The sequence below is a fragment of the Pelecanus crispus genome, chromosome 7 (assembly GCF_030463565.1).
Source record: "Pelecanus crispus isolate bPelCri1 chromosome 7, bPelCri1.pri, whole genome shotgun sequence".
NCBI classification, from domain to species: domain Eukaryota; kingdom Metazoa; phylum Chordata; class Aves; order Pelecaniformes; family Pelecanidae; genus Pelecanus; species Pelecanus crispus.
In genome coordinates, this window is record NC_134649.1 from 33321108 (window position 1) to 33338763 (window position 17656).

Sequence of the window (17656 nt, forward strand, 5' to 3'; positions counted from 1 at the left end):
TCTTAAAATAAGATGCTTGTTTATTACTGAAAAGGTGCAACCAGTTCCAAGCAAAGCAAAATAGTTTACTTTTCTTGGTATTTTCTTGTCTTGCTCCTAGTTACTTCAGGAACGTAGTGGTTTTACTTGTGACAGTCCATCCTAGGACACAGTTCAACTTTGTTGAAATAAGCAGTTTGGTTATTACAGAATGGTAATAAGACCGCAAACTCTAATCTATCTGCATTTTTCAAAAGAAAATTTCTTATAGCACTTTATCACCTTATTTTTTAAGTGCTTGTACATTGTCTTTTATTATTACTTACTTTTGTTAAGTTTCCAGATAATACAGAGGAGCCTGCTGATTTATGAATCCCATAGATTCTTTTTTAATTTTTTTTTCTTTTTTCATTTTTTTTTTCTTTTTTTACCCGCACAGTATTTCAAGGTAAAGGGTTTCCATCGTGCAGTGTTGCTGTTTTAATAAAGTTATCAAAATGGGGGAGAGGGAGCAGTAGATCAGAATCTGCTACTTACAAGACCACATCTTTCTCTTTTGGCTAACTACAGGTATACAATGAAAAATACTTCATGATAGAAATTGATGACTTGAGACCAGAGCGTACAACCAGCCAGTCTTACATTTGTCATGTCAACAGTGCTGGTATTTTCCCTGTGCAGTGGAGTCTGAAGAACGGCTTGCATCTCAGTCCCCCGCCAGGTATGTTTGTGCAAGCTTGTCATGCTCGCTCCTCTTTGGAGGAAGTAGATTGCCCATCCCCAGAGTGCTATGTTTAGGACAACACTTTTGCAAAAGAATTACAGGTAGTAGCACGAGCAAAGAACAAGAAAGATTAAATTCTGAGAAACAGGAGCTTTGAGTTAGTGAAACTGGAGTTTCCTGGGTACGTGCCTGGATTTGAGAAGATGACAGTGGCTGGGGTTGCTGGTCATGCATAAAAACCTGAACACTTGAGTGAATGGAGTATGTGTTCCAGGGCTGAAGGCAATGTTGATTTTAGCATTAATTAACATGATATCAGAAGCCTCTAGACTTTACATTGGATTTTTGCTTCTGGTCAAAATAGAACGTTGTTATGCAGTGTCTTATAATATTTTTAGAATATCTTATCACTTAGAAGTTAATGAAGTATTTTTTTTCCAAGGACCTATCAGGCAAGGTAGCAGATTGCTGAAACATTGCTTCAGGACATGAGGGAACTGGGGAGTGATCCTCAACTACTGAAATATTTATGCATTTTCTCAAAATGGAAATGTCAATGGTATTGTAAAACCAGGGGCTCAGTACTCTTGCTTGCCACAACAGAATGTGGAATGTTTTCTTTTAGCTGCTCGTGACATTAGAGGAGCAAAGAGCATAGGATGTTTGTCTCTTGCCTTTCCTTGGGTGAGGTACAAAAAGTGGCTTTGCTTGACCCAGCATTACCTAGAATTTTGCATGTGAAAGATGAAATCGCACTTTCTAGGCATGTGACTGGAGCTGACAAAGATTTTAAGCTTCTCTTGTCGTAGGCCCCCCCCGAAATGGTGGGCATTCTGAATTGTCTCGAGTCCTGCTGGCACTGATAAAACTGAGAAAAATAAATAGGTCCTCCTCGGGTTAGGGCCTCTCTGAGGGGTAGTTGAACGTCATGTTTTTAGATTGTCATGTTAATACTATATTCTTAGACTAGTTTTAAAATTTTGTTTGATTTCTTAAACCCTTGTCACAGGCATCCCTTGTAGGGGAGCGCTTCCAAGGTACTACTGGAATAACTGCTGCAGTTGTCTCCGTGCTAATATACTGCCAGCTTCAAACTATCATGGCAGCACGCTTCTGCACCCAGTTCCTTTCAGTTATTTGCTTTTTATTAGACCACAGGGAAGCGAAGTATTTCCTCTAAGTAGAATTTGATTTGTCTTTTTCTTGAAGAGATGCTCTGTCTCCTGATGCATTCCATGTTAAGACTCTTCCCTTCAAACATATATGCAGATTTACAGCTGTTAGCAAGCTTGACGAGCGTCTTAGGATGACTAACTGCTCTCTTTAATGACTTGGTATTTAACATGTGTTTGAGAGAGTAATATGTTGGTATTGAGCACATTTTGGGTGCTCTATTTTAAAAAATGTAAAACAAAAATTTCAGAGCTGACATGACAGTGATGAAGTAATCTTGCGGAAACTTCTCCAGAATTTCATCTGTACACTGTGAAAAGGGTGCAGATGCGTCCCTGTGTTTTGATTGGTGCCCTTGTCTGCTTAGCAGATGTACTTGATCCACGCTTCAGGTTGCTCTCTGTGAAGTCACTTTTAGTTTGATGCCATTTCAAGTCAAAGATGGGAATCAAGGTGGGGCAGTGCCCAGAAGCCCCTCTGCAATGAAAATAAAGAGGATATCTCAAATATGTGAGATCCATGCTATAGGCTGACTTCAGATGGCTCAGTGAAGCCCTAGTCAGCTGACAAACTTGAGTGACCCAAACAGATTTCAGTGATCTGTACTTCATGTCAGCTTGAAATGAGTCATTTTTTCTCCTGCTGCTAAACTAGCCCCTTTGCTTTTTCTTCACCTAGGTTATCCTGGGCAGGACTTTGATTGGGCAGACTACCTCAAACAATGTGGTGCTGAGGCAGCTCCCCAGAGCTGCTTCCCTTTGGTAAGGTTCTCTTGCAGAAAAAAATCTCTTCTGTTATGTGAATGACACTCTTGATTCCAGGGAGAACCACCTTTTGCATGTTTTTTACTTAAAGTACCTGCGATAACTGAGGAACTGGAAGAGTTAAGCAAGTACAAATGTATGTGAACAGTAGTAGGTGCATGCCAACTTCCTAGATAAGTAAGTGGTGGACCAAATTGCTTCGGTTGTGATAAAGCAGATTGAAAAGAAACGAGTGTTTTGTAAAATTGAGATGTGTAAGAGTCCATGTAGTAGTCATAAAACAGTATCAATCCTTAGCACTCCTGTAATTGTGGAAACAGGGCCTTTTAATAGACCTTGTTTTCATTTACTTAGTGTACTCTTTCAATCTTCCTTCCTTTCAGCTTGAAAAATTCATTCCATTGTATTAATCAATACCAAGTCATCTTAAATTAGTACCAAATAATAATTTTACATTAATCAGTGCCTGAAGTACTTGCTAGATTTTGGGCTTTTGTTGGTTCAGTGACAGTGACAGTATTGTTGTCTCCCAAAGCAGAATACCTTGTCAAGCAGACAAGGGTACTATTAACACCTGCCTTCCAATTCCATTTACAATACTTGGGCTATTGCAGTGCTTAGGGAAAGAAATTAAAATGAATAATTACCATTTTTTGAAGAGGTTGTTGCTGGCTATGAATTCTTGTTGCCCTTGTTCTGTCTTGTAAGCTGTGGCACCTTAGAACAGGTCATTGGATTTATTATCCCTTTTCTGAGAAGAGTTGATCACTGTAGGCTAGTTCCAGAATTCATAATGTATTGATCCTGTAATTATGTTGCAGAGTGGCTCTGGGAGGAAGAGTCCTGTATCTGGCTGTTACTTCTTATCTTTAATTCAGGTGCTTCAGAGCTGGGTAAAATACCCATTCTTACATTTTAGGAATTTTTTGATAAATGGAGACTAAATTGGTGAATAAAGTGAAATCTTACTTATCAAAAAAATGTAAAATGAAAAGAAAGCTTCCTTTGCTGTCTGCCAGAACTCACTTGGATGAGGCAAGAATGTTATTTGCATGCATAAAATGGATTTCTAAGCTAACGTGATAGAATAGGGAGCCTGGTCAGACTATTTGTCAGACTTATTACTTAGGTAGTAAGCAGCAGAGAATTCCTGGTTGCTTAGAATGCACTCAGTCCTTTCAGTGAGTCTCAGTATCCTTATTTTTGAGTACAAACACGTTCTTTTCTAAGTCTGTCTGTAGAGTCTTTTTTAACTTAAATTCTTTGTAGTTGTCCTGTTTTTGGCTGGGATAGAGTTGGCATAGTGCTGTGATTTGGATTTAGTATGAGAATAATGTTGGTAACACACTGATGTTTTAGTTGTTGCTAAGTGGTACTGACACTAGTCAAGGACTTTTTCAGCTTCCCCATGCTCTGCCAGGTGCACAAGAAGCTGGGAGGGGGCACAGCCAGAGTAGTTGATCCAAACTGGCCAAAGGACTATTCCATACCATATGACATCATGCTCAGTATCTAAACTGGGGTGGAGTTGGGTGGGGGGCAGCGATTGCTGCTCGGGGACTGGTTGGGCATCCTTCAGCAGGCAGTGAGCAGTTGCATCACTCTTCCTCGTTCCATCCCATCCCCCGGTTTTGTTCCTCTTCTTGTTTTCTTTTTCACCATAGTATTATTATTATTATTATTGTTATATTTCAATTATTAAACTGTTCTTATCTCAACCCATGAGTTCTCTTTCTTTTACCCTTCCAATTCTCTCCCCCATCCCACCGGTGGGGGAGGGTCAGTGAGCAGCTGTGTGGTGCTTAGTTGCCAGCTGGGGTTAAACCATGACAGCAGTTCATAATATATCTTACTTGTATTCAATGTGCTAATTATCTGAAATATTCTCTGACTGCATGAGTATCTTTCTGTGTTACTCAAATACTGAGGCTTTTATGTGTTGCTCCTGTTCATGGCTATTCATACCATATACTGGATATACAGATGGTATTTTACTGAAGTATTCTGTCTGTTTCCTAGTTAACTTCTGACCATGGATTTAAAGAGAATATGAAACTTGAGGCTGTGAACCCAGTTGATCCTGAAGAAGTTTGCATTGCTACCGTCACCAAGTTGAAAGATTCCTACCTCTGGCTTCAGCTGGAGGGTAAGCCTGATGTGGGAGAAGAGAGTAGCACTTGCATTGATTCTTCCGTAGTACCATCATCAAACCTGAAGAGTATCTGGAGCAAACTCACTGCCTGCTGAATATGGGCAGCAAATCATCGTTTCCTCAATGAAAACACAGCAAAAACCCATCTGTATTGTCTGTTTCCCAGTTAGCCTTGGATGGCAGTGCTTATTTAAGCCAGGCAAAAATGGCATCTGTGTATTGCAGTGTGTCAGTGCTAGGCTAGTGCACTGTGCGAAGTGCTGATCAGTGTCTTTTAGAAAGCAAGGGCCTTGTAACGTTTTTACAAATGGGTGACTTGCATTCTGAGCAAGCTTTGACCAGACCTAGGAAGAAAACTTTGTATAGAGGTTCTTCATTAAGATAGAATAGGCCTATGTCAGCCATTCTCCATTATAATCCCATTTCTTGATTGGAAGTACATCAGCATGCACTTACATTGTATGCACTGTGCATCTCTGCTGAACTGTGGATGGCAAATTCCCATCTCCAGCCTTTAGGAGGAAGCAAATGAGGTCAGGAAGGAATCTGGTCAATAAAAGGGGATGAATAAACAATTGATATTGTATTCCAGATATGCCAAAAGTAGAAGCAGCTTCACTAGCAAACATATAGCAAGCATTAACCAAATGAGGTTTTTCATTTTTATGAGTTGTTTCAATTTTTGCTTCTCTAAACTGAACAGGCTCCAAGAAGCCCATCCCTGACTGTATAGTGAGTGTGGAATCAATGAATATATTTCCAGTGGGTTGGTGTGAGACGAATGGATATCAGCTCAGACCTCCTCGCAAAGCAATAGGTATCAGTTCTGTTCTATTTGCATTGGTTAGCTGGGTTGATAGAGATGGTGAGATCTTTGAGAGCAGGCTACTGTAGAATTATTGCAGGCGTCACTGAATTTGGAAACACTCGCCACTTACAGAGAATCCATGCCTTGTGCAACCGTTCCCCTGGCTGTTAGGTCCAGTTGGAATCCATACAACAACTCCAAAACAGGCAGTGTTGACTTGAGACCCTTGCACACTGTATGAGAGCATGAAAACAATCCATTAGTCACAACAAAAAAATCATATCTGTGTGTATGCACACACACACATGCTATGCATATGCTTTTGTCTGAGCTGTTCTTGCCATGTGTCTGACCCCAGTACTGATTTTACACTTGTACTTGCGTACGTAAAATTTAATTGCATGACAAAACCATGTTGGGTATGTATACATTTTGGAGTTGAAATAAAGGGAACTAGCTTTCTAAATGGGCCAGATGGTTATGATCCCTTAACGACAAAATGTGGAAAAGTAAATCCTACCTGTTTTAACTACACTAGTAAGTAGTATAAGATAGTGTCTTCTCTCAACTGGTTAGTGAGCTCTGTTTTTAAAGTTTAATGGGAGTTGGAGAAACTGAAGAACTTCCTGAATGTTTATTAAGTAAGATAATAAAATTATAAGATTGGAATGAGCTGTCATTTACTGCAAGTCAAAGCAAGAGAAACTAATCTGAGACATGTCTACGCTGCCAAGGACAGAGGAGGAAGGGGTGGGGGTGAACCTAATTAGAGAAGACAAGCTTTAAAAAAAAATTCAGAAGTCTGGGGACAAAGCCTGAAATTGCTGAAAAGGCACATATTGCATTACTTTGTTTAATATTATTACCTGATTGTGAAAGCCAGAATCAGCAAGTGGACCCATCATCTAGCTGACTTAGTTGCAACAGCATTTTCCTTCATGGCAATTGGCTTAAGTCATGTATGTTTCTAATCGGCTAATTTAATTCCATTTCAATATTAAACAGTGTTGAAGTTCCCTGTGCCAGTAAAGTGGTGAGTTAGGCCTATGGACCTAACCTTTGGTTAGGTTTCAGCACCTTTGGGTGCTGAAAAGGAAAGCATATCATTCCTTTTTGGCTGGTATTACAGGTAGTTCAGAGGCTATGATGCAAACAAAGATGCACAAAAGGTGAGATTTCCTAGAAGGCTGGGGATATGCATGCCTGATTTAATGAATTTTTAGTGAAAGCTGAAGTAAACCTTTTGGATTACTTCAAACTACACGGGCCAGCATGTCACTAGTGCAGATGGGTCAGCTATCTAATGTTGCAGTGATGTTGAACGGGGATTCTTTTTGGCATAAAACTTAGAGGAAATGAGTCTAGTATATATGTTATACTAGAAGTTTCATTTGTTTGCCTCCCATACTTTGCTGTTTATATTTTCTTCTTCTTCCTTTCAGTAAACAAGCAGAAAAAAATTGCAGTAGTTCAACCAGAGAAACAGTAAGTAACAGGTTTTTTGCCTTTATTTTTTGTTGGGGTTTGGGTGTTTTTTTCTTTTTCTAATTGGTAAATCATGTTGTCTTAGGGGAGATTTAGTTTTACAGAAGTGCTATACTGAGGGTTGAGAGATTCCACAATCCATTTATCTTAATGCTGGTAGTTCCTGTTGATGTTAAAAAAGACCTCTTGCACTGCTATAATAGGAGATAGAAAGCATGGAATTTGTTTTTTAACAATGCTAGTGCAACTCAGCTGAATTATTGAACAGGTCAAGTCACTGAAGTTCTGAGGTTGAAATTGTTGATCTTTCGTTTTTAAAAGGTTGCATTATCTGTGAGTACTGGAGTGCATTTAAGAAAAACTAGCCTGATCTTAAGACTGTGTTTACAAGTTTGTGCTTGAGCCTTTTTTTAATGGTGATTAATAGGGAAAATTACTGGATTCCCTTTTGGTTGTGTTCTCTTCTCAAATAATACAGTTTCTGTAATGTAAACACGCTTAGAAAACATGGCTGCCTTAACATGTAGCTGTCATTTTTCACAGCTGATCAGAAAATTGGCTTTAGTGTGAGTGCTGTCGTTTAGTAGATGAACTTCTAATAGTTCCTTCCCAGATTAAATTTGGCCCAGACTAGCCAAAAAGGAGAGTTCTGCTAATATCTACAATTCATCTATAAACTCTGTGTCATGCATATGAAACTCTTTCATGTGAGCCTGCTCAAAAATGCTCAGTAGAAGCCTGACAGTTGGTTTTATTGACTCTTACAGCTTTACAAACACCAGATCCGTCAGTAGTCCTGCCAATGTTTTCATTGCTCCTAAAATACTGAGCAGACTGTTCTTCCATGTTTTGTAATTGGAATTCTTACCAGAGTACTTGAGTCATTTTGGTTGTATTTTGTTTAAAATCCATGTTTTTCAAAATGCATAAGGTAAGACTGTATGCTGCCTTGTGCCATGAAATGTGAAATGAAGTTAAAAGCAGGCAGAAAACGTAAAGTATTGTCGGTAGCTTTGCGCGGTGTGTTTATCAGCATGGTAGCCCATATATTTCAAGCAACGAAGGATTGCTGCTAGCTGTAGCAGTACGGTGGTCCTTTCCAAACTGAATTTGATAGTCCTTGCATGTTGTTATTGTGAAACAGGGGAGGTATAAAAAGCAGATTAATAAGGCTGGACCTGGAGAAGAAAAAAATTTTAATGGTTGGGTTTTAGTACCTGAGAGGTGACTGTCCTTACCATCTGCCCCTTTTCCCAATCTTCTTTTCATTTCAGAATTTTGTCTTCAAGGACAGTTCATGATGGACTAAAGAACCAGGAACTGAACTCTTCTGACTCAGGTATTGATCAGAGAGGGCAGGCTAACAAAGACAAAATCCTGTAACAGTTCAGAATGCTGCCTCATTGTTCAGCTGCTCAACACTCTTGTGTTCGGAGAGGGGAGAGGAGGAAAGGGTTTGAAGATTTTCATCCCTTGATGATTTGTTGAACTTCAAGAAAGAATGAAACAAACAAAAACATACAATTGTGTCCTGCAATTGATATGTGCATTAAACATGGAAATTAGATTTTTATACCAGAACATCCCCCCTGATCCCCGGCAGAGGATATGTGGAGCCAAATATGTACTGTGACCTATGCAGATGATTTTTTTTATTGTCACCTGTTACGTGTAATAAAGTTGCAAGAAACGTAACAGGCGCGCTGCATCTGTGCTCTTGAGTTGTTAGATTCTAGCTTTGGGAAGCAGGTTTGTCTGGTTTTTATGATAACTTCATCATCATGATAAACAAAAGCAATTCAAACAGTAAACTGCTTTGTGTGCCAGATGGCGAAATCTAATAATTTTCTAAACTGTTGCAAGAATGAATATGATGAATAAGTACATCTGCTGGTGAAACAGTCATACAGATCTATCTGTTTGGCAACAAAATGCCTCTTCTGCTGTTTTTGGTACAGTGAAATGCATATCTGAAGCTGCACCAAATGCAAGCTTTATAGAAATGATTTGTGCTTGCTTAGCATTTTGATTGGCTTTTAATAGAATCATAATGTAAATTTTACTTCATTTATTTATCTGCCAGTTACCAACTACAGAATTTAAGATCTTTAAGTGATAGTGTTGCTCAATCAAGAAAAACTACAACACTGCTAGGGTAAAACAATTTTGTGTTTATATGTAAGTATCTTGCAATACGTATTATACATAACTTTAATTTTGAGCAGCGTTGAACCATTTAACGTTTAGAAAACTTGATGTCACTTCATCAAAGGTCACTTCATCAGTTGCTGCATCTTTTGTTTGCTGATTGAGCGAAAAGAGTCTAAAAACGCACAGTAATGTGATATTGCAGTTTAGGATAAACGGAGAATAACTTTGCCAGCTTCACTGGTGGCAGAAGTTTGGGGAAGAGATAATTACTTAACTGGAATCTTTATCCATCATTGCTGTGTAGGAAGTGCTTCTGCTACGAAAAAGTTGGGATTGTCATCCTTTTGCCTGTTCGCACTGGTGTAATACCATGAAGCATCAGACTAGCCAGGAAGAAATGTTTCTGTTCTGATAAATGATCAACTTTATTTCCTATGGTTTGACAATTTGCAAGCATGCGTATGAAGTATGAGAAATATTTTGGAGACATCAAATGACTAGTGCTGTCATTGGAAATGTGACACTGAAACTACCCCAAATTCATGTCATTCAAGACTTTTTCCCCTCCTTTTTTACAGCAGGCAAACTATTACATATTGCAAGAAGTCATTCTTTGCTGGGGAGGTTGTAGCATGTGATTTAACTTTTTGCTTTCTTATTTCTCAGTGGTAATTAATGGAAAGTACTGCTGCCCAAAGATCTACTTCAACCACCGGTGCTTCTCAGGGCCTTACCTTAACAAAGGCAGGATTGCAGAGCTTCCTCAGTCTGTGGGACCTGGGAACTGTGTTCTCGTTCTGAAAGAGGTGAGGTGGTTGTACATAGTGAACCTGCATATAGCAGTGGATCATAAACACTAGAGTGTCTCTCTAATTATAGATGGGTAATTAATAAATTCAAGCTGATAATGAGTAAAGAGTGTTTTTATATAAAATCAAGTATAAATCACGGACTGTTTTATGAATGGCTGGAAAGAGTAAAAGCCTCTCATTTATCTAAGTTACAGGCAGCCTTCTACTGCTAAACTTTATTTTAGGTAAAAACAGAGTAACCTGTAATTACCACAATCAAAGGCTTTAGTATCTTTTTAGAGCTGTAATAAATGCTTCCATTTTAATTAACAGAATTTACCTTCAGATAATCCCCAAATTCCTTTACAGTTTGCATTGTTGATGTTAAAACAGAGGAAATACAGATTTTCTTAGTAGCAATGGCAAACTGGTTTTGGTATTTGGAAAATTAAAAGAATTCCCTGTTTTATAAGTTGGATATAATTTGGATCATGTCCAGGATCAGATGAAATTGTGGTTTTGCTTTCTAACATAACTGAGGGAGGGGAAGAGGGAGGAAGAGGCCGTTCTTTAATGCCAAAGAGCCTCTTCTCCAGAAGGTGTTTCACAGCAAATTTACAGATACTTTAATGCAATAATTATTTTTTCGAACTCTACAAAAAGGTCATAGGGTGTTTATTATCTGACCTGAGAGGCTGAAAGTTTCCCAAGGCAGAACTATATGTGCACACTTCAGTTCTCATGAAACAATCACTTTAAATGCAGGAACTGGCTCAACATCTCTGGAATTTTTACCTACCCTACAACATATCATAACTGGGAAAGACCATAAGAAAGACTTTCTGGCAGACATGCTGTAAAACCAGAGTCCGGTGGACGAGAGTCAAGCTGATTATTGAAAAAGTTCCATTTTTGCATACATAAAAGTGCCCCATCCTTTCTGCAAGTTTCAGTACTCTGATGTAAGCACTCCAAAAGAGCAAGTGTGAAATTCTGTGGCAGCTTCATTTAACCTTGAAGGTTTAACCTGCTTCACTGCCTGAAAGCATAAAGTATTCACAAATCCTGCTGATGTACAGCTGCTGAGTGTTGCTAAAAGTTCAGCCAATATGCTTAGTTGTATTCATTTCAATTTTTCAATTATGACTCTTGCTCAATGTATGAATCCTAGAGTGAGTTTGGTACTTGCATTGTATTTAATACTCTTCTTTTGAACTGTAGATCTCTGGACTGCTGCATTAGTAAGACTGAAGCTGCAAGTTTGTTGTATCAAGGTTCCGATGCACCCAATTTGGGAATGATTTGGAATAAGCACATACTGAAAATAAAAAATACAATTTGAATGCACATTTTGTGCTATCCCCCATTAACTTCAGGCTCTTCACAACTTTGAGTTACTTTACAGCACCGGATAAATTCTCATTTTATTATAGTACAGGCCTTATGATGGTTCATGAAAGCAAAACAGGAGAGCTTAAGATTCTGCAGTATGATTTTGTAGCAAGTAGTGGGTTGGCGGGCAGCAAAATCCTGGAGCGTTTTTTGGCGCATCTTCACATGTCAAACAGTCTCTAAGATAATCACTCAGATTTACCCAAGTTTATGCAAGTTTTGTGGTATTCAGCCCCGGGGTTTAATTTAGTGACGTGTAATTCAAGGGCAATGACTTGGAAATTGCTAGATACACTCATGAGTCTGCAGACAAATTCTGTAGGTTTGGCAGGGCCCAAAGTGTTGACTACTCTCAGTTTTCATTTTGGCAGTATCGGGAGGTATCTGCCATCCTGCTGTGAATGAGTGCTTTGATGCTAGATAATTTGGATGAATAGAAGTAATTTTCTATTCTACCCTGGCACTTTAAAACAGATTTATTGTACAAATAGCTTAAACGTATTTTCTCCTCTTCTCTCCCTCACTGTAGGTTCTGACTTTATTGATCAATGCAGCTTACAAACCTAGCCGTGTCCTGCGAGAACTGCAGTTGGATGAAGAGGCTGCATGGCATGGGCAGGGAGAGACACTAAAAGCCAAGTAAATTCTTGTCCTGTTCCCCGCTTAGTTGATCCCAATAGCAATGTTCTCTGCATTCTATGCTTTAACTCTTGTATTTCAGGGAAGGAAAAATTGCTTATAGCATATCAAGATGCTGACAGCCATTACAATTCCAAATCTTTATAAACTTCTTTATGAATGTCTGGTGAAGTGCATCTGATTTTAATGCTCCTTAATATGCCAGGTGTGCTCTGCTACTGGCATGTAAGCAGCTAGTGGTGAAGTAAGAATGGTGTGGTATTGGTACAGGATAGCATACACACTGGCAGACCTGCAAGTAAGGTTTAAGATAATTTAATTCACCTGAAGATAACTGACAGTATTTTAAAGCAGAAGCACATACGGCTTAGGAAGCTTCTCAGACTTCCATGGCTTTTCCGCACTAATTTCTCAGTGGAAGAATATTCCTCTGAAATTCCAGTTATAGCAGTGCTCTGAAATGGCCTGGCATAGAAGTCTTTCTACAACAGCCTGCTCTAAAGCAGTCCCTAGTTTTCCGGATGAGTTTTTCGGATTCGAGCATCTTTGCAAGATTATTTTGTGGCTAGGAAAAAAGCAGTGATCATATTTACATGTATTTGATAAATCCAGATATTCCTTCATAGTCTACTGATGGTCTTGTAATTAGGTCACCGTGTTTGCATGCTAGAGATTAGATTTTCCCAATGTGCCATAGCAGACTTTCCTACATAGTTTTGAACATGTCAGTAATACTTCTGTGGGATCAGTTTCATGTATAAAAAGACACCTTTCCATGTATTGAAGGATTGCTCTGGATTTGGACAATAGGAAGATCGTATGAAAGGTTAATGTAAATAGAAGATGTAGCTGAAGAATAGAGGGGGAAAAGAATTTTTTTTTGTTTCACTAAAGTTGCTGTGTGCTTTCTTTTGTCACAGTAGTGACACCAGGGATATCTGGACTGCAATGATACAGCTCTTCTTTCAATGTGTTAACTAGATACTTGCAGGCCTGAGACATCCCTAATAGATATCAGCACATGCCAGTAGCTGTGCTGGGAGAACAAAGCAGAAATGATGAATGACTCTGGCAGATATTTCACAGTGCGACTCTGTCAGTGTCATGGCAAAGCTGATGAACAAAAGAAATCTTTTCTTAATTTAAATCAAACAGGAGCAATATGTGGAGTCATGGCAAGTGACTGTCCTGACGAATTGTTTAGCAGTTAGATGAAAGCTGATTGGAAATGTGACGGTAGTTCATTTGTTTGCTGTAGTATGTGCATAGAATGGCTCACTAGAAGCTGTCTGCTGTTACCTTTGTTAACTGAATTGGTGCACCACATCTTGGTTTTAGCAACCAGCTGTCTCCATCACGGTGGACACTTCTGCAGTCCCATAAAAACAAAGAAGAAACCATCTGTGAACAAAGAAAACAAAACATCTAAACTCTGGGATAGTCCTCTCAGATGGTATTTTATAGTCACTGGCAGGGCAGTGTTGCTGTGTTTGGTACTGCAGGCATCTCTCTGGTGCTGGCTTTGTTCCTTTGCTTAAGAATCTGTCATAAGAGATGGGACTACCTGTTTCCTGGACTTGTCAGTCCATAAAGTTCCTCACTGATCAGGTTTTCCCTGAGTTTGGTCTCAAAGCAATATTCTTGTACACCTCTCAGTGAAGTACTTTTACGCTGGCAATTAGAGGATTCCTGAATGATGATGATATTTTCAATGCTAGGTACAAAGGGAAGAGCTACCGTGCAACAGTGGAAGTTGTGAGGACGGCAGATCGGGTGGCAGACTTCTGTAGAAAAACATGCATCAAGCTGGAATGTTGTCCAAACCTCTTCGGCCCTCAGATGGTGCTGGATAAGTGTTCAGAGAACTGCTCTGTCCTGACAAAGACTAAATACAGTGAGTAGGCTGCTGATCTCAAACTGAAGTGGGGCTTGGGGTGTTATATTTTGGTTTTCTTCCGGCTTTAGCTCCAGAAGGAATCCAAAATACATTGCTTTGCTTACACAAGGAGCAGCTCAAGCACTACATGCACAGGCCTACAAAATAGCCATGTGCCAGTGTGTAGGAGAGAAAAAATTAATTCTGTATGAAGTGGTCGAACCATGGCTTAACTTTCTGTTGTGTGCTTAAAGCTTTATCTCTTAAGACAACTTTTGGGACAAGAACTGACTCTGATATTGTAATTTAAGTGGCATTGTAATTACTTTTACCATTTTTTTGTGGAACAAAATAAAACACTTTCAAGCTCTTTTCTTAGCTTTTAGGTTTTTTAGGTTTTCAGGGTTTTTTTAAACTAACCATTTGACACTGTGAGAACAAACTGCATTGAGGCCATGTTTAAAAACTATAAAGCATCACGAAAAGCACCATTAAATTGGACCAAGTCTGTGGCTGATGATTTTTGTATAAAATCTGATCATTTGGGGCTTCTCAGAGATAACAGGAAGTAAATCTTTATAGGGCAAATAAAATTGATTAGTAACTCTTCTTCCTTAAACCAAATTGAAGAGGAAAATACAGACATACTCATTTTGAAGTTTTGCAGAACTGGGATTTCTATTGGGAAATGTCCTTCTACTGATTTTTCCAGTCCTCATGATGGATAAACATAACTAGTGACATTGAAGGTGCATTTCAACATGGTGCTCCTTTCTTCTGTTCTGGTAGCACACTATTACGGAAAGCGGAAAAACAAGCGGATAGGTAGGCCCCCGGGTGGCCACAGTAACCTGGAAGTAGCCATGAAGAAACCAAATAAAAGACGGAAGAGACGAAAACATTTTTTTGTTCATAAGAAAAAACGTTCTTCTACTTCAGTGGATAACACTCCAGCTGGATCTCCCCAGGTACGAGACTGCCAACAGTTTTAATAGATACGGTATGTGATCTTCGACCAGATACATTTGAAACAACAGACTGTTAGTTTCTTGTAACCTCAGGTTACAGCTGACAAATGGGTGGCAATTGTAGCTTTTGTCCTAAACTTCCCTTTTCTTTTATTTCATCGGGTTTTTTTTTCCCTGCCTCTTCAGGGCAGTGGGGGAGAAGAGGAGGATGACCAGGACGAGGTAGATGAAGAATCTCTGACTGAGGATAGTACCTCAGAGCACCAAGACGAATTGCTTGAGGAATCAGAGGTATCGGAGAAGAAATCACTGTCATCCTCTCCTACACAGAGTGAACTGTCTCATTCCCTGGCTCAGGACCGAGACAAACGGAAGAGGAAGCTCAGGACCTTTTCCTTTTCTGATGATGAAAATAAACCTCCTTCACCAAAGGTAAGGTAGCTTTGAATGTAGATTTGTGTTCTAGCTTGCTCACTGTTGGGCAAATATGAATATCTTAGGAGTATTAACCATCATACATGTGTTCTAATAAAATTCTCTGTTACCCCATAAAGGGCATTGTGAAGACAGTACAGAATAATTAAAAATCATTCTTTTTATTACAGTCGTATTACAGGACTGTAATAAAGACTAAATGGCTGTAGCCAGAGTGGTGAACTTCCCATTTCCCAGCTGTTAGTACTCTTCTTGGTTCAAACCTGAGCAGTGATGTGGTGTTGACCAAATCCTGGTTTTAGATCCCTGCTTACTGGCTATAATGATGTTATAACCTCCACCCTCAGCATAACGCTGTTCTGCACATCTCTGCTAACCAAGAAACCTCTACAATCTGAGCTCTCATTAGAGCTTTATTTGGCAGCTGAATGTCTGAGTGTGGGGGAGTAGAGAGGAGTGTCAGTCCATTGCATATGTAATATTTTGGGAATTTTTTTTGTGCTGGGTGGCTTGTCTAGGACATAAAGATGGAAGTTGCTGAAAAGCTGCAGCTGGACAGTAACCCTCTGGAATGGAGTGTGGCTGATGTTGTACGATTCCTCAAATCCACTGACTGTGCACCACTGGCGAGAATTTTCCTTGACCAGGTACAATTTTCTGTCTGTTAAAATGTTGTATCTGTTACTTGGCTTCTTATTCTCTAATGACTCACAAAAAGAAACTAGTTTAAATTTTATGATAGGGTTTTGAGGAAACAAATGCATGCACAACCTTCTGCAGTTTGGGAGAGGAGGGTTAAGGGAATGGCCAGAATTTTTTCAGGTTTCTTAGTGCTCAGTGGAGGATGTTTTGGTCTGTGAGGTATCTGAATCCCAAAACTATAGGGAATGCCTACAACCAAGCAGCATGAAGGCAGGAGCCTGTTTTCTTTTCTAAGAGATACAGTTTTGCCACTTCTGTTGACTTTGCCAAATGAGAAATGTTTTCCATTCTGCAGGCTAACTGCAAGAATCATAGTGTTGTACAACTGCACTGCAAGTGAACATTTTTGTGTTGAAGTATGACAACTAGAGTACAAACATGAGTCAAGTTAACATTGTTCTTGCGACTTGGTTAAAATTTGCCATAAAAAATCCCATCATCTATCAAAACTGTAGTACTGGAGCTGGTGATAAGTATGGTTTATGATAGATGTTCCAGAAGAGGTGCTTTTCCTTGTAGAACCTCTGTTTCTCTAGAACGATGCAGAGGTTAGATAAAGTGACTTTCTGCATTAAATTTTCTTGGTTTCTGTTATTAGGTTTATTTTTTTAAAATAGCATCTCTTGAGGTTCTGTTCCTTAGTGAATTTGAGCTCACATTTTAAAAACGGAGTTAATTTGTTGTGAGAGGTTTGGGGGTTTTTTTAAGCTGCCTGGAGTAGTGTGAAAGAAACGTCTAATTCACAAACAGTCATGAATCTGAAATGACAGCAAGTCAAAGCAGAAGGAGCAGGGAAAATAAAAATGCAAAGTCACTATGGACTTTTTGTCTTCTGACAGGAAATCGATGGCCAGGCACTGCTGCTGCTGACCCTGCCCACCGTTCAGGAGTGTATGGACTTGAAGCTTGGGCCAGCTATTAAACTTTGCCATCACATTGAGAGGGTCAAACTTGCCTTTTACCAGCAGTTTGCTAACTGAGGAGCAGCCAAGTTGAAGTGGACCTTTGAAGCACAACTACAAAAACATGCTCCTTTCTCTCTAGCAAGGAAAGCCAAATGAAGTTAAACTGGGGCCTTGGTGACCTAAGAGCATCTGTCAGCCTCAGTTTTTCACTTTGACAAAAGGAAGACAACATCTGGAGCAAAATGCCAATGCAAACACAGGGGCTACTCTACCAGCTGCCAGCTTGGGAACGTAATAGTCTCTTGCTCTATGGTTCCCTTTTTTTAATGTATTTTTTAATGATTACAGAAAAGTCTCCTCTGGTGGGAAATGACATTTCAATAGTTCTGTTGGCACAGAACTTTAAAAGGAGAAACAGATCCTGTTTACGTTAGCATGTAGGCTGCCAGAAATAACCTTTCTCTGTTCCTGATGATTCACAGAATCCCCTTCCCTCCCTGTGGACAAACACTTGCTTTACCACAGCACTGGCTTTGGAATGTGCTCTTTGCACATTCGTGTGTTAATGTTGAGTTTTTTAATGAATTTGTTCATTGTTAGGACAATAATGTGGCCACAGGGTTCTGAATGTACAGTATAGCAGGAGTGTGGTTCCTTTTGGGGGTTTTTTTGTTTATTTTGGTTTTTTGTTTCGTCATTGTTGGGGTTTTGG

The 17656-nt window shown here is 39.4% G+C and overlaps 1 protein-coding gene across 1 annotated transcript in view; it reads left to right on the forward strand.

Moving 5' to 3' along the window:
* SFMBT1 (Scm like with four mbt domains 1) overlaps window positions 1-17019 on the forward strand; it is a 34125-nt gene extending 17106 nt beyond the window's left edge. Inside the window, exons 8-20 of the mRNA XM_009488432.2 lie at window positions 550-700; window positions 2555-2637; window positions 4660-4786; window positions 5496-5609; window positions 7043-7085; window positions 8360-8424; window positions 9903-10042; window positions 11949-12058; window positions 13777-13952; window positions 14724-14902; window positions 15089-15334; window positions 15856-15984; window positions 16879-17019. Coding sequence (XP_009486707.2) covers window positions 550-700; window positions 2555-2637; window positions 4660-4786; window positions 5496-5609; window positions 7043-7085; window positions 8360-8424; window positions 9903-10042; window positions 11949-12058; window positions 13777-13952; window positions 14724-14902; window positions 15089-15334; window positions 15856-15984; window positions 16879-17019 — 1704 coding nt within the window. The remainder of the gene's footprint in view (window positions 1-549; window positions 701-2554; window positions 2638-4659; window positions 4787-5495; window positions 5610-7042; window positions 7086-8359; window positions 8425-9902; window positions 10043-11948; window positions 12059-13776; window positions 13953-14723; window positions 14903-15088; window positions 15335-15855; window positions 15985-16878) is intronic.
* Window positions 17020-17656: the final 637 nt, after the last annotated feature.